This window comes from Harpegnathos saltator, unplaced genomic scaffold (assembly GCF_003227715.2).
Source record: "Harpegnathos saltator strain DR-91 unplaced genomic scaffold, Hsal_v8.6 scaffold716, whole genome shotgun sequence".
Lineage (NCBI taxonomy): Eukaryota > Metazoa > Arthropoda > Insecta > Hymenoptera > Formicidae > Harpegnathos > Harpegnathos saltator.
The window spans coordinates 12,519-35,309 of NW_020230556.1; the positions used below are offsets into that span (position 1 = coordinate 12,519).

Below are 22,791 nucleotides of genomic sequence, written 5' to 3' on the forward strand. Positions count from 1 at the left end.
TGCTAACGGTGCAACTTTCGAAAACCTTTTGAATAGCTAGATTAACAATAGCAAAGTATGCATAGTGAGAGGCAAGGGGACTCACTCTAAACAAGCACCCCGAAAGAGGCAGAATTCTACCACGTCCACGTCGTTGTCTCTGGGTAATGCTAAGTGTAGAAGATAATTTAGAAATCCCCGTATACAGATACGATTTTCGCATGAATACACGTACAAGTTCCTTTTGACTTTGAAATGACCTCAAAACATGAAATTTGATCTTATCGATCATACCATATCCTATTCTAAAATTTCCCGCTCTTTCCAAATCCGGGGTCGAAAATAGGCAATTCCATTTAAAAAATGTTATTTGACCTTCAAATAACCCCTAAGGTCAAAGTCAAGGTCAAATTCAAGGATATGGTCATACGTCCCCCTCCTTGTCCAACAACTTTTGTATGAAACTTTTTTCATTATTTCGCTCACCGGTCGAGTTATTCTCCATTAAAGGTTAAAATGGTCCACCCTGTATATATATATATATATATCAGGATGCATTATAAACGTCAATATAAATAGGCAGTATCGTCTGCTTAAGTGTGATGAAGGCATTAAAAATATTAGGAGTACAAATAAGTTTCCGCCGTTTGACAAAAGATGGCCCCACCAGAAGGTTATGTTGAAATTGTCACATGTAAAACATAATATCGTAAGTTTGGACATCTGGTAGCAACATAACCTTGAAGTATTAGTGACTCTATATCAGCATCACATAATTTTTTTCGTGCGAAAATGTCAAGTTTTGTGCCGAATAAGCGTCATTTGCGGGAACTATTGATTTACTTCTTTAATTTGAAGAAATCTGCAGCTGAGGCGCACCGATTGCTTGTAGAAGCATATGGTGAGACTGCTATAAGTGAGAGAAGTTGTCGTGAGTGGTTTCAAAAGTTTAAAAACGGTGAGTTTGACGTGGAAGACAAAGAACGTAGTGGAAGGCCGAAAGTGTACGAAGACACGGAATTGGAAGCATTATTGGAGGAAGATTCGTGCCAAACACAAGAAGAACTTGCATTTACATTAGAAGTGACTCAGCAAGCAATTTTACATCGTTTAAAATCGTTGGGAATGATTCAAAAACAAGGAAATTGGGTTCCATATGAACTGAAGCCGAGAGACATTGAACGTCGATTTTGCACGTGTGAAATGCTGCTTGCCAGGCATGAAAGAAAGGGTTTTTTGCATCGTATAGTCACTGGTGATGAAAAATGGATCCACTACGATAACCCAAAGAAGAAAAAAATCATAGGGACTACCTGGCCATGCTTCAACATCGAAAAACTCATGCTGTATATTTGGTGGGATCAGCTTGGTGTCGTGTATTATGAGTTGCTCAAACCGAGCGGAACCATTACTGGAGCTCTCTACCGAACACAATTAATGAGATTGAGCCGAGCACTCAAGGAAAAACGCGCCCATTACTCCCAAACTATTCCCAAACTACTCCAGACACGACAAAATTATTCTCCTACATGAGAACGCTCGGCCACATGTTGCAAAACCGGTCAAAACCTATTTGGAAACACTTAATTGGGAAGTCCTACCCGCCGTATTCATCAGACATTGCCCCTTCCGATTATCACTTGTTCCGGTCGATGGCACATGGCCTGTTTAAGCAGCGCTTTACATCATATGAAGATACTAAAAATTGAGTCGATTCGTGAATAACCTCAAAAGATGAAGAGTTCTTCCGACGTGGTATCCGAATGCTGCCAGAAAGATGGGAAAATGTAGTGGCTAGTGATGGACAATACTTTGAATAAAACGTAATGTATCGTTCTTTTACAATAAATTTCTAATTTTTGATAGAAAACGGCGGAAACTTATTGTACTCCTAATACATAAAAACATAGACAACATAGACAACGTCACAACAAAGCATGTACAGAAAAGTGGAACGGGGTTTCTGATTGATTAACTTCCCACCATTTCTTTTATTTGTTACTGTTGCGCTTTGCTATTTCTTTCTGTATCGGAATACACCCTTATTCGCAATAGAAAGCATTTGCAGCTTTTAATGGATTGCATGAATAATTGTGTTATATAACATCAATGTAATATGAACGTAATTATTGTTATATAACGTGTTACATTACTGTTATATTATTATTATAATGTTATCTCCAGCTTATAGCAAACAATGTAACATATATATATAACACAATTATATTACAATTATAAAACCAAATTATATAACCTCAATATAAGTAGAGTATAACATATTATATCATATGTTACTTCTATATTATATAACAGTTATATTCTGTGTTTGCTGGGTCATCTGTTCCGGTCACTGCAGCATCACCTGGTTGATTCCCAGGTAAAGTTGCCCTAGGATATCGAATAAAGCATTAAGGACTTTATCGATTCAAAACCGCAAATTTTTTTCACTAATTGTCTGAAAGATGGCAGAAATGTGTCGAAAATAATGGGGACTATTTCAAAAATTAACATGTTTTTCGTGTATTTGTAAATAAATATCAAAATAATGTAAAAAAGGCACCGAACTTATTTGTATACCTAATATGTTTATAGTTTCTCATTATAAGTTCAACGCACTATGACCCAAAATTGTTAAGGGGATCCTGGAGTCGTCTGTTTTACCGACACATTGATTCAATCTTCTCAAACACTATTTTTTTTATTAGCTGGACAGATTGGAAAATCCTTTTGTACAACGAAAGTACTTATAATAACAAAGTCCGGAAGACAAAGTTTTATGTAAAATTCAATGAAAAATTACAAAATTACAGTTTCGTTATCATGTTTTGTGTCAGCTCGTTATTTTACTTATTAATTATAAAAGTTCTGCAGTTTATCCATGCAAAAGATTTTGCTTCCGAACTAGCCATAATATGAAAGAATAATACTGAAATAACAGAAATGAGCTCAGAAGTCAGTGTAAAAAGAATAGTGTTTGAGAAGAATGTAATGCATACGGAATTGTGTTTGCTACATTTTTGGATAAAACAGAACAGTAGATTAGTTCCGCATAATCGTAATCAATGGAGCTGCAGGCAGACACAATCATACTATCCTTGTCTGTTTCATGCGTAGAGTAATATTATGACAATGAAACTGTAGTTGTTAAATTTTTTGTCGAATTTTACTTAAAACTCTGCTTTCCAGACTTCGTTATTATAAGTACTTTCATTATGCAAAAGGATTTTTCAATCAGTGCAGCTAATAAAAAGATTAGTGGTTGAAACTCTCTCGTATCTTTGGTCCCTCGATTGCACGCTCATTAAGCCGCGTTTACAATCAGTCGAAAGACGTTGTCATATGTCGTACGTACGTCGTACGTAGGGGAGACTGGGGACAAAAGTAACAGGGTACGGTTGTAACATCGTGAATATTTCTGAAACTATAATATATATGTGGTTATGGTTGCGAGGCGAAATTCGTTAGACCAATCGACATTTGTTCGTTAGTTCCCTGCCGGCCTTCGCGGAACGTGCACGTGTGCAGGAGCAAATGTTACTTTTTCATGTCTCAAGTAAGTTTTATTGCGTGCACAAAATCTGAAATATTGTTCTTCCTTTATTGCGAAGGTATAACGTATGGTCCTAATATGATTTAGTGATTATCTATGTTGATGAATCATATATTGCAATTGACCTCCGTCTAGATATTTATGTATAAAATTGACTATAAATCATAAAATACCAGTAGGGGACAATAGTAACATTAATGCCTGGGGACAGATATAACGTTACAATTGTCCCCGTACAGTACGAGTCGTATTACCTAACCTAACTTAACCTGGTTATATTCCAATATTCTCATTCGTACACCATCAAGAATCAGGGCCCTGACAGTGAATATCGGAACATAGCCCTAACGTAACATAACCTATACTTTCTTGGTTTTTTTGTGTTGTTTTCTATAATGTTATTAGTATTTTTCTTCGTAGAATGCCGCGAACAAGAGTACGCAAGACTCAACGAGGTACAAAAGAAATGTCGTTATATGAGCAAGCTCTTGAAGAGGTTATGAAGGGCCAATTATCCATTCGTACAGCGGCAAAGAAATATGACTTGTGTCATGTATCTCTAATGAGGTATAAAAGGAAGAAAGATTCTGCAAATGAGAAAGGTTACATAGAATCCTCTGTTACCATGGGATATAAAAGCTGCAATAAAATTTTCACCGCGGACCAGGAAAAACTCATGGTGGAATATATTATAAGAGCTGCCGAAATATGCTATGGTTTATCGTCTAAAGAAATTCGGCGATTAGCCTATGAGCTGGTCAATAAATATAATTTTAAAAGACCTCAATGGGACGAAAATTGTCAAGCCAGCGTGGATTGGTTCTATTTTTTTATGAAGAAACATCCAGAATTATCAATAAGATGTGCACAACCGACTAGTCTTTCTAGAGCAACGAGTTTTAATACTACTAATGTAAACTTGTTTTTCGACAATCTGGAGAAAGTATTGGATAGGGATCATTTCGAAGCTAAAGACATATATAATGTCGACGAAACTGGTGTGACTACCGTTCAACGACCTGACAGAATCGTAGCAAAGAAAGAAACGAAACAAGTCGCAGCTCTGACATCAGCGGAACGTGGAACACTAGTTACAGTGACTATGGCTGTTAATGCCATTGGAAATTCTATTCCTCCGATGTTCATTTTCCCGCGGCTAAGATATCAAGAACATTTTGTGAGAGATGGTCCTATAGGATGTATCGGAGCTGCTAATGCCAATGGATGGATGCAGGAAGAACAGTTCCTCATATTTCTAAGACACTTCCAAACATACGCTAATGCATCAATCAATCATAAAGTGTTACTTTTGCTCGATAATCACTCTTCCCATATTTGTATACAAGCCTTGGATTTCTGCAAAGAGAATGGTATTGTAATTCTTTCGTTTCCGCCACATTGTTCGCATAAATTATAGCCCTTGGATCGTTCAGTATATGAGCCTTTTAAAAAAGCTTTTAATTTTGCATGTGATAGTTGGACGAGAAGCAATCCGGGTAAAACGATGACTATTTACCATATTCCAGGAATTGTAAAAACAGCTTTGCCTGTAGCACTTACCCAAAGTAATATTCAGGCAGGATTTAATTGTACTGGGATATTTCCATTTAACAGGCATAAATTTACTGATATAGATTTTGCTCCATCATATGTTACGGATAGACCAATGCCTCCATCAAATATTCTCAACTCCAATGCAAGTTCACAATCCACAAATACTGATACTGAACCTCAAACATCCAGCAGAAATGAAATTGCACTTCAGATGTCCACAAACAGTGACAATGAAAGTCAAAGAATGTCGATTACAATTGATTCTGCTATTTCATCTAATTCTGAAATAACCAAGACCAATGTAGAACTCCAACAAGGATCAGACAATGTTACTCTTACTGTATTTTCACCAGAAAATATTCGACCTTTTCCCAAAGCTCCTGCTAGAAAAATAACAATAAGAGGGAGGAAAAAAAGAAAATCAGCCATCTACACAGATACCAGAGAAAGAAAATATACAGATTGAATACGAAGAAAAGGAAAAGAAAAAAGTTAAAAAGAATCTAAGGAACCTAGGAAGTAAACAAAACAAGACTAGTAGTAACGTTATAAAACAAAAAACATAGATTTTTATGTTTTATTTTAATTTTATATATTAATTATTAGATGAAAAAAGCTATTTTCTGTTTTTATTTGATTTTGTTCCTTTATTTTAATTTCATATATTAATTAGAAGGGGGAAAGAGCTATTTTCCGTTTTTATTTGATTTACTTCCCTTATTTTAATTTTATGTATTAATTATTAGAAGGAAAGAGCTATTTTCTGTTTTTTTCTAATGTTATTATGATTGATTTGTTTAAATATATATGATAAAAAAGTTTTTAAGTTGAACACAGTATTCTGTACTTTTATTGTTAATATGTGAAGATATGCTGAGATATTGTCATGTAAACAAATTATTTTAGCATTAGAGTTGCATTTGTTATAGAAAGTTCGTAAGCCTATTTAATCAAACCTAATAAATAACCATTATTTTGCTTATAAATGGTGTTGTACAATTATCCCCATGTACTGTTACAATCGTTCCAGGGGTTGGGACGGTTGTAACAGTATTCCTCATATACTTTAGACAGTAATAACTTTTTTCCTAATTACTTTAAGGAATTCACGATAATATATTTTTGTAGTCAAATAAATGCTACATCTAAAGGTACAGGTCATTTTTATGTTGATATTATATTTTAACAGTTATACGATCTTAAATTAAAAATGTTACTTTTGTCCCCAGTCTCTCCTACCAATCACAACCTCACATGTCGTGTCCTCAATAAAATTACGTTTAAATTAAATTAGCTACACACATATATATATATATATATATATAATTAATATATATATATATAGTTAATTTAATTTATAATTTATATATATATATACATATGTCATAGGACATTAAACTTGCACATTCTCATTATTTTGTTCTAATGCAAATATTTAAATTTTCAACATAGAATACATAATATTTAATATACAGGGTGTTTGATAGCTGATCATGCAGACGAAAGTTGGAGATAGATTGGGTGTAATCGAGAAGAAAAGTCATGTACCATAATGTCAAATTGGCAATAGTTATCGAGTTATTAATTAAAACATGTGAGCCAACGAGCGCGTAGAGAGCGGAGGGCGGCCGCAGTAAGCACGTAGACATTTGATACAGGCGGAGTCAGAGAGTGTCGGTAGGCAAGCGCGCGCGGCGAGGGGCAACGTAAGCGACAAAAGGTGATCGCGCGCGACGAGGAGCGAGCGAGCTTTTTCTTTATAGGTTTTTCCTTATAGCTCGCTCGCTCCTCGTCGTTCGCGCTCGCTCACTCTTCGTCGCGCTCGCTCGCCTCTTGTCGCTTGTGCTCGCTCGCTCCTCGTCGCGCACGTTCGCCTCTTGTTGTTTACGTTGCCCCTCGCCGCGCGCGCTCGCCTATCGCCACTCGCTGACTCCGCCTGTATCAAATGTCTATGTGCTTACTGCGGTCGCCCTCCTCTCTCTACGCGCTCGTTGGCTCACATGTTTTAATTAATAACTCGATAACTATTGCCAATTTGACATTATGGTACATGACTTTTCTTCTCGGCTACACCCAATCTATCTCCAACTTTCGTCTGCATGATGAGCTATCAAACACCCTGTATATATACAGGGTGCACGATTTATCTGAAGGCATTGAAATATCTCGAGAACTATGCATTGGATAAAAAAAAGTGGTTAATGAAAGTTGTTAGTCTCGAAGGGGGACATCCAATAATACCAAACTCGACCTCCCACCCCACCCCCTGGGGGTGGTGGTTGGGGGCAACTTTGAAATTTTAAATAGAAACCCCCATTTTTTATTGCAGATACGGATTCTACGCTACAAAATACGTAAATTTTGTCCGAAACTTTTTTTTTATTCGTGATAGATGGCGCTGTAATCGCAAAAAATTATATTTTCCGCAATTCTCCAGAAATGATCATTGGATTGAGAAATAAAAAATACCTTTCAATATTTTTAAAGAACATAATAAAAGTTATTCCCCCCATCCTCTCGGGGTAGGGTGGGTGATAACGTTCAAATCTCAGATGGGGACCCACATTTTTCATTGCAGAATTAGATTGTACGTGAAATTTTTATTGAAACAATTTTTTTCATTCGTGATAGATAGCGTTGAATTTTTCCGAGAAACTACTTTTAGCGTTACACAGGAACAACGACGAGGACGTAGTAGTTTTATGTTCCCTTCGGGTGCTTTTTTAATGTGAGTCCCCTTGCCTCTCACTGTTCAATTAATTAGAGTACCAGGTATGTCGGTAATTACTTTTCGGTTTTTGTAACAGATGTCACTAGCCGTAAGTATGCAATGTTATGATTTGATACATATGTCATTTTATTCTACTGACATTAACCTCAAAACTACACAAGTTACGTTCCGCCAAAATAACAGTGTTATAGATTAATAATTTTTTGAAAATGTCGAGTTTTGTACCTGAAAACGTGCATTTGCGGCACGCATTACTTTTCTTGTTTAATCAAAAGAAAAAAGCCGCTGAAAGTCATTGTTTGCTGGTAGAGACTTACGGTGAGCATGCTCCAACCATAAGAACATGTGAAACGTGGTTTCGACAATTCAAATGTGGTGATTTCAACGTTCAAGACAAAAAACGTCCTGGTAGGCCGAAAACGTTTGAAGATGCGGAATTGCAGGAGTTATTGGATGAAGACCCAACACAAACTCAAAAGCAATTGGCAGAAAAGTTGAATGTGAGCCGAGTAGCCATTTGTGAACGATTACAAGCGATGGGAAAGATCCAAAAGATGGGAAGATGGGTGCCACATGAATTGAATGACAGGCAATTGGAAAATCGAAAAATCGTCAGTGAAATGCTGCTTCAAAGGTATGAAAGGAAGTCATTTCTGCATCGAATAGTAACGGGTGATGAGAAATGGATTTATTTCGAAAATCCCAAGCGAAAAAATCATGGTTATCACCTGGCGAAGGCGACCCATCGACTGCAAGGCTAAATCGCTTTGGTCGCAAGACCATGCTCTGTGTCTGGTGGGACCAGGTTGGTGTTGTATATTATGAACTGTTGAAACCTGGAGAAACAGTTAATACTGATCGCTACCAACAACAAATGATCAATTTGAACTGTGCATTGATCGAAAAACGTCCACAATACGTTCAGAGACATGATAAGATGATTTTGCAGCATGACAACGCGCCGTCTCATACAGCAAAACCAGTCAAAGAAGTGTTGAAATCACTTACATGGGAAGTTTTATCGCACCCGCCGTACTCTCCAGACCTGGCTCCATTCGACTACCACCTTTTCGCATCGATGGGGCACGCGCTTGCAGAGCAGTACTTCGCCGATTTCGAAGAAGTTAAAAAATGGCTCGATGAATGGTTTAGCTCAAAGGAGAAACAGTTCTTTTGGAATGGCATCCATAAATTGCCTGAGAGATGGGCAAAATGTATAGAATCAAATGACCAATACTTTGAATAAATGTATTTTAACTATCCATTGTAAATAACGTGTTTTCTTTAGCGAAAAAACCGGAAAGGAATTATCGACACACCTGCTAAGTGTTCGAAATTTTTACCTTCAACTTCAATACACTTATTGATCCTTTTTTCAAATGACTGTACACAGGATAGAAGCATATCTGCGGGAGTTTCAGTGCAAAGCGTTTCTTATGCGTTCTACCATGTTTTCACGAGTTGTTGGCACTTGTTGATAAACCTTATCTTTTGGGTAACCCCACAGAAAGAAATCCGGCGTTCTTTAAAATGTTCTTTAAAAATGTTCTTTATGTATGTTCTTTAAAAATATTGAACATCTCTATGTTCTTTAAAAATATTGAACAGGTATTTTTTATTTCTCAATCCAATGATCATTTCTGGAGAATTGCGGAAAATATAATTTTTTGCGATTACAACGCCATCTATCACGAATAAAAAAAAAGTTTCGGACAAAATTTACGTATTTTGTAGCGTAGAATTCGTATCTGCAATAAAAATGGGGGTTTCCATTTAAGATTTCAAAGTTACCCCCAACCCCCACCCCCAGGGGGTGGGGTGGGAGATCGAGTTTGGTATCATTGGATGTCCCCCTTCGAGACTAATAACTTTCATTAACCACTTTTTTTTATCCAATGCATAGTTCTCGAGATATTTCAATGTCTTCAGATAAATCGTGCACCCTGTATATTAAATGTATGTATATATATTAATTATGATCGAAAATTTAAATATTCATATTTAAAAATCAAAATAATAAGAATTTCCAAGTTTAGGTATATATCCGGGTATCGGCACTTTTACTTTATCTACTAATATGTTATTGAAAAAAGAACATTTCTTTATTGTACCAAAACTTATTTGCAGAATCTCATTTGTATTTGTATGGTAATATATTTTCTCTCCTAATACATTAAAATGACAGTGCACAAGGTGAACAATATAATTTTTTGCAAGGATTGATTGCCTATTTTGTAAATTGATATACAGCCACAAATAAACTTACTTCAGAAACATCTATATATAATATATATAGTAATACCTGCAGTAATTAAGTCATAATAATTACACACACTCTCTCTCTTTCATTTTGTACACTGTTATTGTAATTTATTATGAGAGAAAATATATTATCACAATACAACTACAAATAAGATTACTACAATGAGATTCTACAAAAGATTCTGCAAAGTTTTGATGTAGAAAAGAAATATTGTTCCTTCAATAAGTCTAACATATGAGCAGCTAAGTATGGCTAATTCTGTTACATTGCCCAAGATTCAAATAGAGGAGACAGCAATAATGAATTCACACTGGTATTTATCGCTCTAATCTCGCATAACAATAACATGATGAGACTTACATATCAGCGGATTTATTAATTATTTTAGCTAAAGAAAATTTGAAATAAGATGATGCGGTACGCGCCGTCAGTTGTCTGCGATTGTTATCGTAGATGGTACAGAGAGACACCAGTTACACATGATGCTCGTTTTAGCGCTGAAAAATTATCCGTCACATTTTTCACTTATATCTCTGCAAAGTAGAAATATCGACATCAGTAGCAAAGCATTACATTGCACGTATTCTGTTTTCCATGGATTAGTAGTTTATAAAGGTAAGAATAATGAGCATTCGTTAATTAGCGTGGAAGTTTGTAGGCCTTGCCTCGTGCCGCTATCTTAATCCATAATTCGAATACTCATTGTTCGTATCATTAGAAAAAAATATAAGAGTCACCACCAGATAAGCAGGGTGAATAAGGATAAGCATAAACTTGTGCTCGCGCAAGAAAACAAAATAAAGATGAACAGTTTTAACATAGTTTCACATGTGAATTCATATATGCGGTTATCAAACCATACATTTTATTTGTTTTAATCTTTTCGGAAACCAAAACATATAAATAAATAAAAAGTAAAACTTGGAATGAAAAGAACCTATTTTTTTTCAGTATGTGCGCGTGTGTGTGTGTATATATATATGTTTGCACAATCTGTGTGATGTAACAATCTGAATATTAGTACAATAAAAAAGTTGCGAATATTATATGAAGAATGTTGTGTACATGATAATAAGTGATAATAGAATATATGAAATACACATATATATTATTGACATATAAGCATTTTGATTAATTCAGCATTCAACTTATTAATTTATTATCTCACAGTAGTGATGCGAATTTGGTGACAGGCTTGCACGAGAATTTCTCAGCTGTGTGAAGTTGGCCTCCCGACAACGAAAAATTTTATTTTGACCATTGCCATTCGTTTGGTGGTCGTTTGGTAGCGTTTGGTAGTCTATTCCTAACGTTTGGTAGTCAAAAGTGCAATAGTTATCGCAAAAAATAAGGATTATATGTGAAGTTGGTCCCCCCGTCTCGAAAATCGGTTTTCACGGTGTCCTGGATAATTTTGAACATTACCAATCGTTTAGTGGTCGTTTGGTAGCGTTTGGTAGTCCATTCCTAACGTTTGGTAGTCAAAAGTGCAATAGTTCTCGCAAAAAATAAAAATTGTATGTGAAGTTGGCCCCTCCCCGTCTCGAAAATTGGTTTTCACGGTGTCCTGGATAATTTTGACCATTACCAATCGTTTGGTGGTCGTTTGGTAGCGTTTGATAGTCCATTACCAATGTTTGGTAGTCAAAACTGCAATAGTTCTTGCACAAAATTATAATGTGAAGTTAGCCCCTCAGGCTCGAAAATCGGTTTCCACGGCATCTTGGATAATTTTGACCATTACTAATTGTTTAGTAGTCGTTTAACTGTTTTATAAGTAAAAATAATTTTTTTGTCGTCAACTTTTGTAATTCTCATTAAAACCTCACATTGATTATTAAAATTTTAAAAATTTAATTTTAAACAGGGCCAAATAAAATGTAATTAGTAATTTTTTATGATTTGAATTGTGTTGTCTCATTAATTTTTTTTTAATTATTAAAGATTCAAAATATATTATACTATTAACAATTTTTGAAAATTTCATAAAATAGTACCGTGATAATTTTTTAAAGTTTAGCATTTCCATATTATCCTGAGAGACTTTACATTCAAAAATTTTAAGTCGCGCTGGCAATCTCTAATTTAGCTACACTGTTCTGCACTCGTGTACATCGGTATAAAAAGAAACCGTTTAGTGCAGCTGACTACGTATAGTATCTATATTATATTGTTATTGCTCTTGTATTATTTTCTGATAACTGATTATATTTCCTAAGTTGAAAACCGTTTTCTTTTTGGCATCACTAGTGCAAAATATGATAAGAGTCGTTTGTCGTTAGTATTACCCAGCACATCATTAATTAACTTGTACTTTAAGTAACAAAATAAGGTTATATTAATGAGATTTTATGTGGAGTAATTTGACTTATGTGTCGTACATATGATTTTGTTGATTGTGTACTGCAAGGCTTCCCTTCGGTGTTACTGTCAAGAAATTATTAACTGTGTCAATTTTCTCACTGTTTTTGTCTTACCGTTTACGTTCGTTTATGTACGCACTTCCCTCTGCTTAAAAGATCCGATAGGAAATGATAGAAAACGAGTCAAAAACATGATAGGATATGATAGGATGATTTATCTTATCATATCCTATTGTGTTTTTATATAGTTTATTTTTTATCATTTCTTATCAAACTTATAAGCAGGGTTAAGACAGATAAAAAACATATATTTGATAAAAAACATATTTGCATACAGTATAGAGTCGTGAAAGACTATAGATTCTATACCCATAGCCTTTTACGACTTACGTTTTTCTTTGCCTTACTTTACATCCACGACTACTACATACGTCACATTCTAATTAGCCTAAATATCAACTGTTTTTAAATAAATAGTAACGTTCTAAAAATGTCCTGAGGATGTCCAACTATCTAAGAATATTTCCAAAACATTCCTTGGAGATTATGTGCTGTCTGAGATAACTCCTAAATATTACATCCTTTAATGACTATTTACACTATCATGCACTGTCAATTTTTCTGTTAAAGCAATACCCTCCAATAATTATTTGCAACTCTGAAATGATTTTCTAAAGCTGTGCCTTCTTTTGTCATTTTTGCTGACCTGTTTAACTCCGCGAAAACAGTCCGCATGTTGGATCCCAAAAACAGTTAAAAACAGTTAAAATTCTTCTTATTAAAATCTGTGAGATAGACTGTAAAAATTCCTAATATCTCTAAAGTTTTTATTAAAACTAGTTGTCTATATATGCTATTTCTTTGTACTATCAAAACATTTATATTATTATACTATAACAATAGAACAATTGCAAGTAATTCCTAACACTATAATCGAAAAATCAATCAATTTCTGTAGGAAATTAAACATTTTTTTGCAGAAGCCACGTATATCAATTGTATCAGTAGAAGAAGCAGTAGCAGCTCTTACAATGTATAAGGATATTCTTTTAAAAAATAAGATATTACCACCATATACTGCGCAAGTTTGGCAAAATATCAGTAACGCTTTAAGCAATAAGTGGAATGCACATAGTGTATATATAAATGTGCGTGATAACAGGCGCAATATTTTTACCAAAATGAAAACTAATTTAAATATTGAAATTAATAATGATACATTATCTTTAAATAGTAGCAACGAACAAAGTATTGTTAGTCAGGAACAAAGTAACACTACGGTTAATATATCTCTTACAAATGATAATGAAAATAATAGCACTTTTATTCTTTATATCTCGCATGATATTTGGACGGAAATTAAACCCGAATTTATCGAATATAAAGATAAAGTTTATGGTTGTCTTAAGTCTGGTGCTTGGAGTGATGTTATAAGCGATGAATTTTGGCGTCAATTTAGATTACCGTGTGCATATGTTTTTAAAAGAGCAAAAGTTTATTTTTCTGATAATCGTTCGCATTTTATTGTTATAAAAAGAAAATGTAAAAGTAAAGCATGTGCATCTTCATTTACTGCTTACGCCGACACAGAACCAAAAATGGGAGAAAATTTAACTTTGCATTGTATTACAAAAGATACTTCAACAATTCCGCATGGGAACATAAAACGACAGCTTCGATTTAGGAAAAGGCAAGTTGTTGGTAAAGCCTTGATAGATAATGGAATATCAAATTGGCAAAGAAAAATAGCTGCAGAGGAAATGAAGCATGGTGATGTCGAGCCTCCTAATTTGTATAAATCGACTGTATTACGTAAATTAAAACAGGAATATAATGACAAAACTTTAGGTGTTAACTCAAAAGATGGAAATGATCCTATTTATACTATAAGAAAAATGAAACATTCTTCTGAATATTGTGGTAGCATACACGAAATTTCTTTGGATAAAGTTAATGTACATTATAGAACTCCTATGCAAATGCATATATACAGAGAATATTGCCGAAGAAAAAAAACATAAAAATATCTATGGATGCAACAGGAAGTATAATCTCAATAATATGTATAGATGATGGATTAAAAAGTGGACATATTTTCTTATATGTTATTGTAATAAATATTGATGGAAAGATTGTACCAGTCCATCAAATGATATCGGAAAAGCACGATACCAATACAATTGAATATTGGATTAAGGAATGGTTACGTATGGGTGCAATTAAACCAGAACAAGCAGTTTCGGATTATTCAAGAGCTCTTTTAGGTGCAATGACATCATCTTTTAATAAAATGACTATTAAAGAATATATTTTGTCTTGTTTTTCCGCAATTAAATGTAGCAATTTCATGAAAGATTGTAAACCAGCAGATACATATGTTAGGGTTGACGTGGCACATTTGATAAAATTTATTTGCCGATGGAAATGTTTTGATAAAAAATATCCTGATATAAAATCATTTTTTGTGCGGTGTATTGCATTTATGATAAACTGCCAGTCGTTCAAAAATTTTGAATCAATTTTGTTATTGACATTAACTGTCAGTATTCAACAATATGAAGGGTATTATGATACAGGATTACCATCATCTGCGGAAAAGGCTAGAAATGAATTAGAAAATCATATTGCGTCCGAAATTTATCATACAGATATTAATGCCTATTTGATAGATAATAATGAAGAAAATAATAAAGAAAATAATGAAGAATATAATGAAAATATTGAATATAACGATGTTATCATGGACATAAATAAAGATAAAGTTTATAATGACGAAATTTTTCCATGGATTGAAAATTTAAAAATACAAGCAGAAATAGATAGTGACAAAAAGGCTTCTCGTTTAAATGCATTCTATTTGCCAGAATTTTATAAACTATTAACTAAATTATATTTAGAGTTTCCCTTATGGACTGCAGTTTTAACTCCTATATTTAAATCGGAATTTGTCCGTGCAACATCTGCACACTGTGAAACTTATTTCAAAGATTTACGCGAATATATTTTTAAAAACGTACAAACTCCCATGCGTGCAGATAAGTTTCTGAAAATGCATATACAATCTATCGATGCTACTGTCAAATTAGCATCTGCAGCTATTATAACCTCAAATATGAACAATACCGAATACATAAATACTAACTATATAGATAGTAACAATAATAAAAACATTCAAGATAACAAAGATATGCATGAATTTGAAAATTAGATGAACCGAGGTAAGACGCAAAATTCATTGCAGCAAGATGAAAACGATGAAAATTGCACATCACTGACTAAGCGAAATGTGAAAACGATCGACAATCGTACAAATATTAAAACAAAATATTTTAAACCATATCCAGAAATAAGACAAATTAAAAATAATAAACCTAAAATGGCAACAAAGAAATTTCTTCTTCGAAATGGTAACTTATTACAACCATTAACTGTAAACGGAATAACGTATCAAATTCAGAATACTTGTCCTTTCGATTCCATCACACAAATTATCTTACTTATTTGCTTAGAAGATACAAGTTATTTAAATTACATAAGTAATTCAAATAATAGATTTTTTAAATTCTGTCATTTAATTTCAAAAACTGGTGTAAATAATTCAATATATAAAGAGCGAATCATCTTGACAAATGATATTTTTAATTCTGATATACACGAGGCAAAACATGTTGGCATACGCACAATAAATATATATGGTAATATAAGTACAATGTCGGCATTTCTCACAAGACGAGCCATGTGCTAACATAATATCGGAATGTTTTTCACTTGGGTGTCAAAAGGAGATTCGTCCTGTCTATGTTCTCGGTGTAAATCATCGTACAATACAACAAAAAGGATTTGGATGCATAAAAGAAGCGGTTCAATATAATTTTTTTATAAAAAACATTAAATGTCAACATTCTGAATGTACTGGACGTCGTACAAATTATACTGAAGTTAAATCGCATGTATATATTGAACTTGACATTAAAGGATCTTTGACTGAAAAGAGAGGAATGAGATGCAAATTAAATGATATTTCACCAACAATAAATATTTTAAAACAAGAATACAGGTAATATATGATAATTATTAAAACTTTTAAATCAAAATTACACTAGTTTACAGTTAATTTGTCACGTAGTTACTGACGTGTTTCTTATTATAGTTTTAGTATTATAGTTATAGTATTTTCATACGTAGAGTCAGAAACCCGAACTCCGTAATTACACATCAACCAGTTTTTTTGACTATTGAAAAATAATATAATAAATAAAAACAAATTCTGTTGAATTATTTACACCACATCATTTGATTTTGTTTAAAAATGTATTAAACTTTCAGATTAGCCGGAATAATTGAATATATAAGGAATCATTATATAGCATACGGCAAAAAAGTTAATGGTTCCTGGGAGAAATATAATGATATATCACCATCAATATTAAAATGTAACAAAAATAATGAGATAGAACCACATGCGACCATATATGTATGTACTAAAAATAAAGATATATAAAAAATATACAATTTCCACCGTTATTCTATGTTACAATTAGGTAGAATTATATACAGTAGAAAATTTTTTTCACACACAGGGAAGCAAATTTATCATTATATCATCCTATATCCTATTTTCCTTACAACTACAATTTCGATTATCGTTCGTGATGAAATAAACATAAAATAGCTTCCATTAAGCCAAAATTACTAAACCATAAAGATTTACTTATTCCCACTCTTTTGTCACGTCATAGAGAATTCTAACGCACTTAACGTGTGGTTATTATATTATATAATCGTGGTAGCGGCATTTTAGTTTGTTAGTTTCAAAGAAAATATTTTTTTATATAAGTTATGTTTATTACGTACCTCGATAATTGATGTTATAATCAAACTGACGCTTAAATTCGATTTTACATATCACATATTGTCAATGAAAACCACCTAAAGCGCTAAATAGACGCCACTGGGATTCATGATGATGTCAATACCTCTTCTTGTCGATGCGTCTTCTGCCCAGAAAATCGCCAATAAGCAAATCTTTATAGTTTAGTAACTTTGCATTAAACAAATGATTATAATGAAAATTATGTAAATTATAAAAGGATGCCGCGGAAAGTGCTTCTTTAAAATTGGCAGGCCATCTAACACTCGCAAATTCGATTTTCATTAATGATTACTATTTTTTATGAAACGTCAAGAATTGACTACCAACTGTAAAAATACGACCACCAAAAAATTTGTCACAATGAAAGTTATATAGAATATCGCGACTAGGAAATGCTGCGTAACATTTTTAAAACTTAGAAAGCCAGCTTCATAAATGCAAACTCGACTTTTACTAATAACGAAAACAATTTTGACTAATAAACATTGGGAATGGACTACCAACCATTACCAAACAATCACCAAACGATTGGTAATGGTCAAAATTATCCAGGACACCGTGGAAACCGATTTCCGAGCCTGGGGGGCCAACTTCACATTATAATTTTTGCGAGAACTATTGCAATTTTGAATACCAATCATTGGGAATGGACTACCAAACGCTACCAAACGACCACCAAACGATTGGAAATGGTCAAAATTATCCAGGACACCGTGGAAACCGATTTCCGAGACGGGGAGTGGTCATCTTCACATACAATTTTTATTTTTTGCGAGAACTAATGCATTTTTTACTACCAAACGTTAGGAATGGACTACTAAACGCTACCAAACGACCACCAAACGATTGGTAATGGTCAAAATTATCCAGGACACCGTGGAAACCGATTTTCGAGACGGGGGGGCTTAACTTCACATACACTCAAACGCAAAAAACCCGGTACACTAAAAATTTGAGAAAAAATTACAAAATTTCAAATGATCATAACTTGGTAAATAATGAAGATACAAATATGCGCAGAAATGCAAAATGAAGCTTGAATCGTCCTCTTTAAGAATATCTGAATGGCAATTATGCTCGGCCATTTTTTTCAAAATGGCGGATGATAAAGTGAGAGGATGCAAAATTGATAATCAAAGGTCTGTGTTTGCGATGGTGCATGGTGTGCATCAGGTATCGCAGCGTAATGGGACCAAATGCACATGAAAGTATAGAGTGTTATCTTTAAAATGCTACTTTACCGAGCTCGATGTGATCATTTTTCACTGAGTTGTTCCAAATTTTGCTAAAAATGCGGTTTTCTTGTTAAATTTGCATAATTCAGTGAATAAGTATCGCATCAAGCTCTATAACGAAGTATTTTAAAGAAAACATTCTATACTTTTAGGTACTTTTCGTCCCATTGAGCTGCGACACTTTCTTTGCTCCATGCGCCGTCGCACGCTCGAACCTTTTTTTAGCAACTTTTCATGTTCTCCTTTTCATCACCCGCCATTTTGAAAAAATATCGTTGCGCACAATTTCGATAGATCTTTCGAAAAGTACGGTTTCAAAGCTTTCAAACCGTTTTTGAAATTTGCTGCTAGGATATTTAGGTGTCGAGATATTCAATTTCGAATTTGCAACAAATGTCGATTCAGCGAGACTTAAGGGGCTAAGAGGCTCTGCGGTTCGTTTGGCTCTTTCATAATTTCAATAGCCGCGTTCATTATTCTCTATATAATAATTTACACAATTTTGCGAATTGGAAATTTAATTTTTATCAAAAGTTATCATTCTCTACCCTTCAGTTACGCATGATCACTGTGGTATACACTTTAGTTCGCGAAGCTGTCCCTAGCTTTCTACCTTCTCCTTACGATTGGCCATTATGTTACACAGCTTGAATATGCTGTTCAAGATCGCGCCTGAGTTCGCGGTGACCCGGCGCGCGGGATGCCGAGTCGCTGGACGCCACCTGAACGTCGAAATTCCTTGGCGCTCCTAGTCCACGGAGCCGCCGCGACGCGGCGATCTGGGTTGTCGCGCGCGCGAGCCCCTCGGCTCGCACGCGAGTTCGAGCTGCCCAGGGCATATAAGAGTGCCCGCGGAGACGATCAGAGATTGCCTTCGTACAGCTTTTGGCCTTCGTACGGTCCACCGCCGATAGTGGCACTATCTCTTGTACTATCTCTTGTACGCTGGACTTCGCGAGTTTGTCAGTACGCCGGGCTTACGTTCTGGCTTGACTGAGATTCTGTCGGTGCGCCGGGCTTTAACGCCTGGCTTGACTGGATTTTTCTTAAATGTATGTGCCAAGACAATAAACAAAGACAAACAATTTTCCTTTTCCGAACGTGTTCACTCCGATAAGCGCTGCCTCGTGCGATTTTTCTTTTTCCGTGATCTTTTCCTTTCGAGGCGCTTTGCTTCGTGCAACTTCATCAATTTAAACCATAATTGATTGTTTCGCATCGAAATTATTGCGTCGATTATGGCGACGATAAATCCTGAAAAGGCTGCTCAAGTTATTGCTTTAATTGAAGATGGCAGAAGTCGAAGGTACGTTGCTCAGGCACTTGATTTATCAGTGTCAACTGTGCAACGTGCTTATGCCAGGTACTTACAGACCAATTCTTTCCATAGAAGGCCTGGTTCGGGACGTCCTCGATGTACCAATCACAATGATGACCGATTTATTGTTTCAAATTCGTTAAGAGACAGACATCGAACATCTGTTCAAATTAGAAACAATTTAAGGGATGTCCGCAACATTAATGTATCCGTTAACACCGTTCGGAGAAGATTAAAGGAACAAAATCTGCTTTCGCGCAGGCCAGCAGCTGTACCTTTGCTTAAATGTCACCATCGCGTAGCTCGACTCAATTTTGCAGTTGAGCATAAAGACTGGACTTACGCAGACTGGAACAAAGTACTCTTTAGCGATGAATCTCGTTTTTGTGTCTATTCTCCAGATGGACGAGAACGAGTTTATCGTCGCGGTGGAGAACGATTTGCAGACTGTGCGGTAAGTGAGAGGCATAGCTACAATGGAGGCTCTGTAATGATTTGGGCAGGAATTTCAGCTAATACTCATACAGATCTGCACTTTTTTGACAAGAATATGAACGCAGATGTATACGTGGAAGACATACTCATTCCGTATGTTGTTCCATACGCACCCTTCATCGGAGAAAACTTCTTGTTTATGCAAGACAATGCTCGACCACACACTGCGAGAAGAATGCTTAATTTCTTCGATGAAGTTGGCATAAATCGACTCGATTGGCCAGCAAATAGTCCAGATTTAAATCCAATCGAACACTTATGGGACAACCTGTAACGGTCGCGCCTCCAGGCTCGGTTGTTTCGGGTTGATCCGGCCCTGTGGCTTGGATCGCGGTTTGCGAGCCGACCACAGGAAAGATTTTCAGGTGAAGGTGTGTGTGTGGTGTGTGTATGTGTCAATAAGCGAAGACAAAATAAGTATAACACAATAAGTCTTTATTTGCCCGTCACGACCGCGTGCCGTGACGCGACGTCCCAATGTTTGGGTGTTAGGTGATTGCGTGAATCGTTTCCGCGGACGCTACGAGCCCCGCGGGGTTACCGTGGTAGGTGAGCGATTTGCTTGGAGCTTATTTCTGTAATTATTTCGGACGGCGCTTGACCCGCAATGAGGGTCGAGCCACCGATTAGTGACCGCGCGGTGTGTGTTTCCGTTGTGGTTTAAAGCGCTAGCTTGGGTGATTCGGCACGCGACTTGACGACGGGTCGAAAAAACGGTATAAGAACGCGTCGCGACACGTCGCGCTCGCTTTTATCCTCGGCCGCAGCGTTGATCGCCCCGGGGGGCGAGGGGTGCGGGCGATGGGAATATTCCTTGTGTGCTGGACCGACGCGTCAACTCACAGCTGATCAGCTCTTGCCTTCCTGGTGTCCTATTTGATGAAATTAAGAAAGAGATATCGTGAGATCGTTCCGGTGAACACACCGGAGCGACGGCAAACTCGCCGTCCGATCCTTATATCGCAAAGACGGCACAAAATAAGATCGTTCCGGTGAACACACCGGAGCGACGGCACGGAATATCGCAAAGACGGCACAAAATAAGATCGTTCCGGTGAACACACCGGAGCGACGGCAAACTCGCCGTCCGATCCTTATATCGCGAAGACGGCACGAAATATCGCAAAGACGGCACAAAATAAGATCGTTCCGGTGAACACACCGGAGCGACGGCAAACTCGCCGTCCGATCCTTATATCGCGAAGACGGCACGAAATATCGCAAAGACGGCACAAAATAAGATCGTTCCGGTGAACACACCGGAGCGACGGCAAACTCGCCGTCCGATCCTTATATCGCGAAGACGGCACGAAATATCGCAAAGACGGCACAAAATAAGGTCGTTCCGGTGAACACACCGGAGCGACGGCAAACTCGCCGTCCGATCCTTTATATCGCAAAGACGGCACAAAAGAAGATCGTTCCGGTGAACACACCGGAGCGACGGCAAACTCGCCGTCCGATTCCTTATATCGCAAAGACGGCACAAAATAAGATCGTTCCTGTGAACACACCGGGGCGACGGCAAACTCGCCGTCCGATCTTTATAGCGCAAAGAACAGGTATTATTAATCACCGTCGTAGACGGCCTGGTAACTAACTTACGAATTTCGGCAGAAGCTTCTCGGTTGATCCTCTCTCGGAAAGAACTAGCCGCGGAGACGGAACTCTGGAGACTCTCTCTCGTCAAAATCTGCCGGGGTTATATACCCGAGATTTTGGGGCTTCGGTTTTCCTCGCCCTTAATCGGAGTTAATTCCGCTTTTTAATCGGAATTAATCGTGATTATGCGGCGTCTGCCGAATAACTTCGGCGGTGCCGCTAGCTCGGTTCGGCGGCCGATCGTGCCCGAGCGTCGTTGCCTGGTAGTCGGGCATATTCGGCCGAGCGCGACGTTTAGGCGCGGTGTCAGCGCGGGTCGGGGGGTGTGCGCTCAGCTGACTGTCGCGTGCTGCTAGGCGGCAGTCAGCGTAACGGCACAAAGATTTTTGTGTCGTTACACCACCCCCCCCTTTTTCCCTCGTTTTCCTCCTTTCTGGCATGTAGCTTTTTAACCGGGGATACGGTTGGCGGCACGCAACTGCCCGTTGCGTGTGAACCGCAGGCTCCATCGTCCGGTCAGCGTCCGTAGACGGTATTTCCGGGAAACCTGGATGGAAAAATATGGCACGTGCCATATTTCGCCGGTCGGCAGCAAGATGGGTACTGGTGGCGGTAGTGCGGGGCCTTGCACTGGCAGCTGGATGGTAGGCTGCACCCTGGCTTGCGGTGGCGGGGTGTCTCGGATGAGTCGCATGGTGCCCCTGAACGGCACGTTACTCTTGATCACCGGTCCCGGCTGGATGTTGCTCATTGCTGGAGTTTGCGGCTCGTCCTCGCCCAGTAGTGGCATGTCGCGAGGTGGCGGCGCTGGGGCCGTCGAGGAATCCT

At 36.8% G+C, this 22,791-nt stretch overlaps 2 protein-coding genes across 3 annotated transcripts in view; one reads left to right on the forward strand and one right to left on the reverse strand.

Moving 5' to 3' along the window:
• Positions 1–22,791, reverse strand: part of LOC105186858 (solute carrier family 35 member G1) — a 74,747-nt gene that overhangs the window by 10,698 nt on the left and 41,258 nt on the right.
• Positions 3,312–5,644, forward strand: LOC112590102 (uncharacterized). Of its 2 annotated transcripts, none has more exons than XM_025305813.1 (3): positions 3,312–3,532; positions 3,950–4,899; positions 5,144–5,230. In XM_025305813.1, the coding sequence occupies exons 2-3, from the start codon at positions 3,951–3,953 to the stop codon at positions 5,161–5,163; spliced, it is 969 nt and encodes a 322-aa protein (XP_025161598.1). In that variant the 5' UTR covers positions 3,312–3,532; position 3,950; the 3' UTR covers positions 5,164–5,230. The 2 variants fall into 2 exon arrangements, with proteins under 2 accessions (XP_025161598.1, XP_025161597.1); XM_025305812.1 differs by having other exon boundaries at positions 3,318–3,532; positions 5,056–5,644.

Bases quoted from the DNA above. Each gene is read 5' to 3' on its own strand.
- LOC112590102 (XM_025305812.1), top strand. From the start codon at position 3,951: ATGCCGCGAACAAGAGTACGCAAGACTCAACGAGGTACAAAAGAAATG. The intron at 4,900-5,055 runs GTATTGTAATTC...ACCATATTCCAG, and splicing joins GGATTTCTGCAAAGAGAATG to GAATTGTAAAAACAGCTTTG.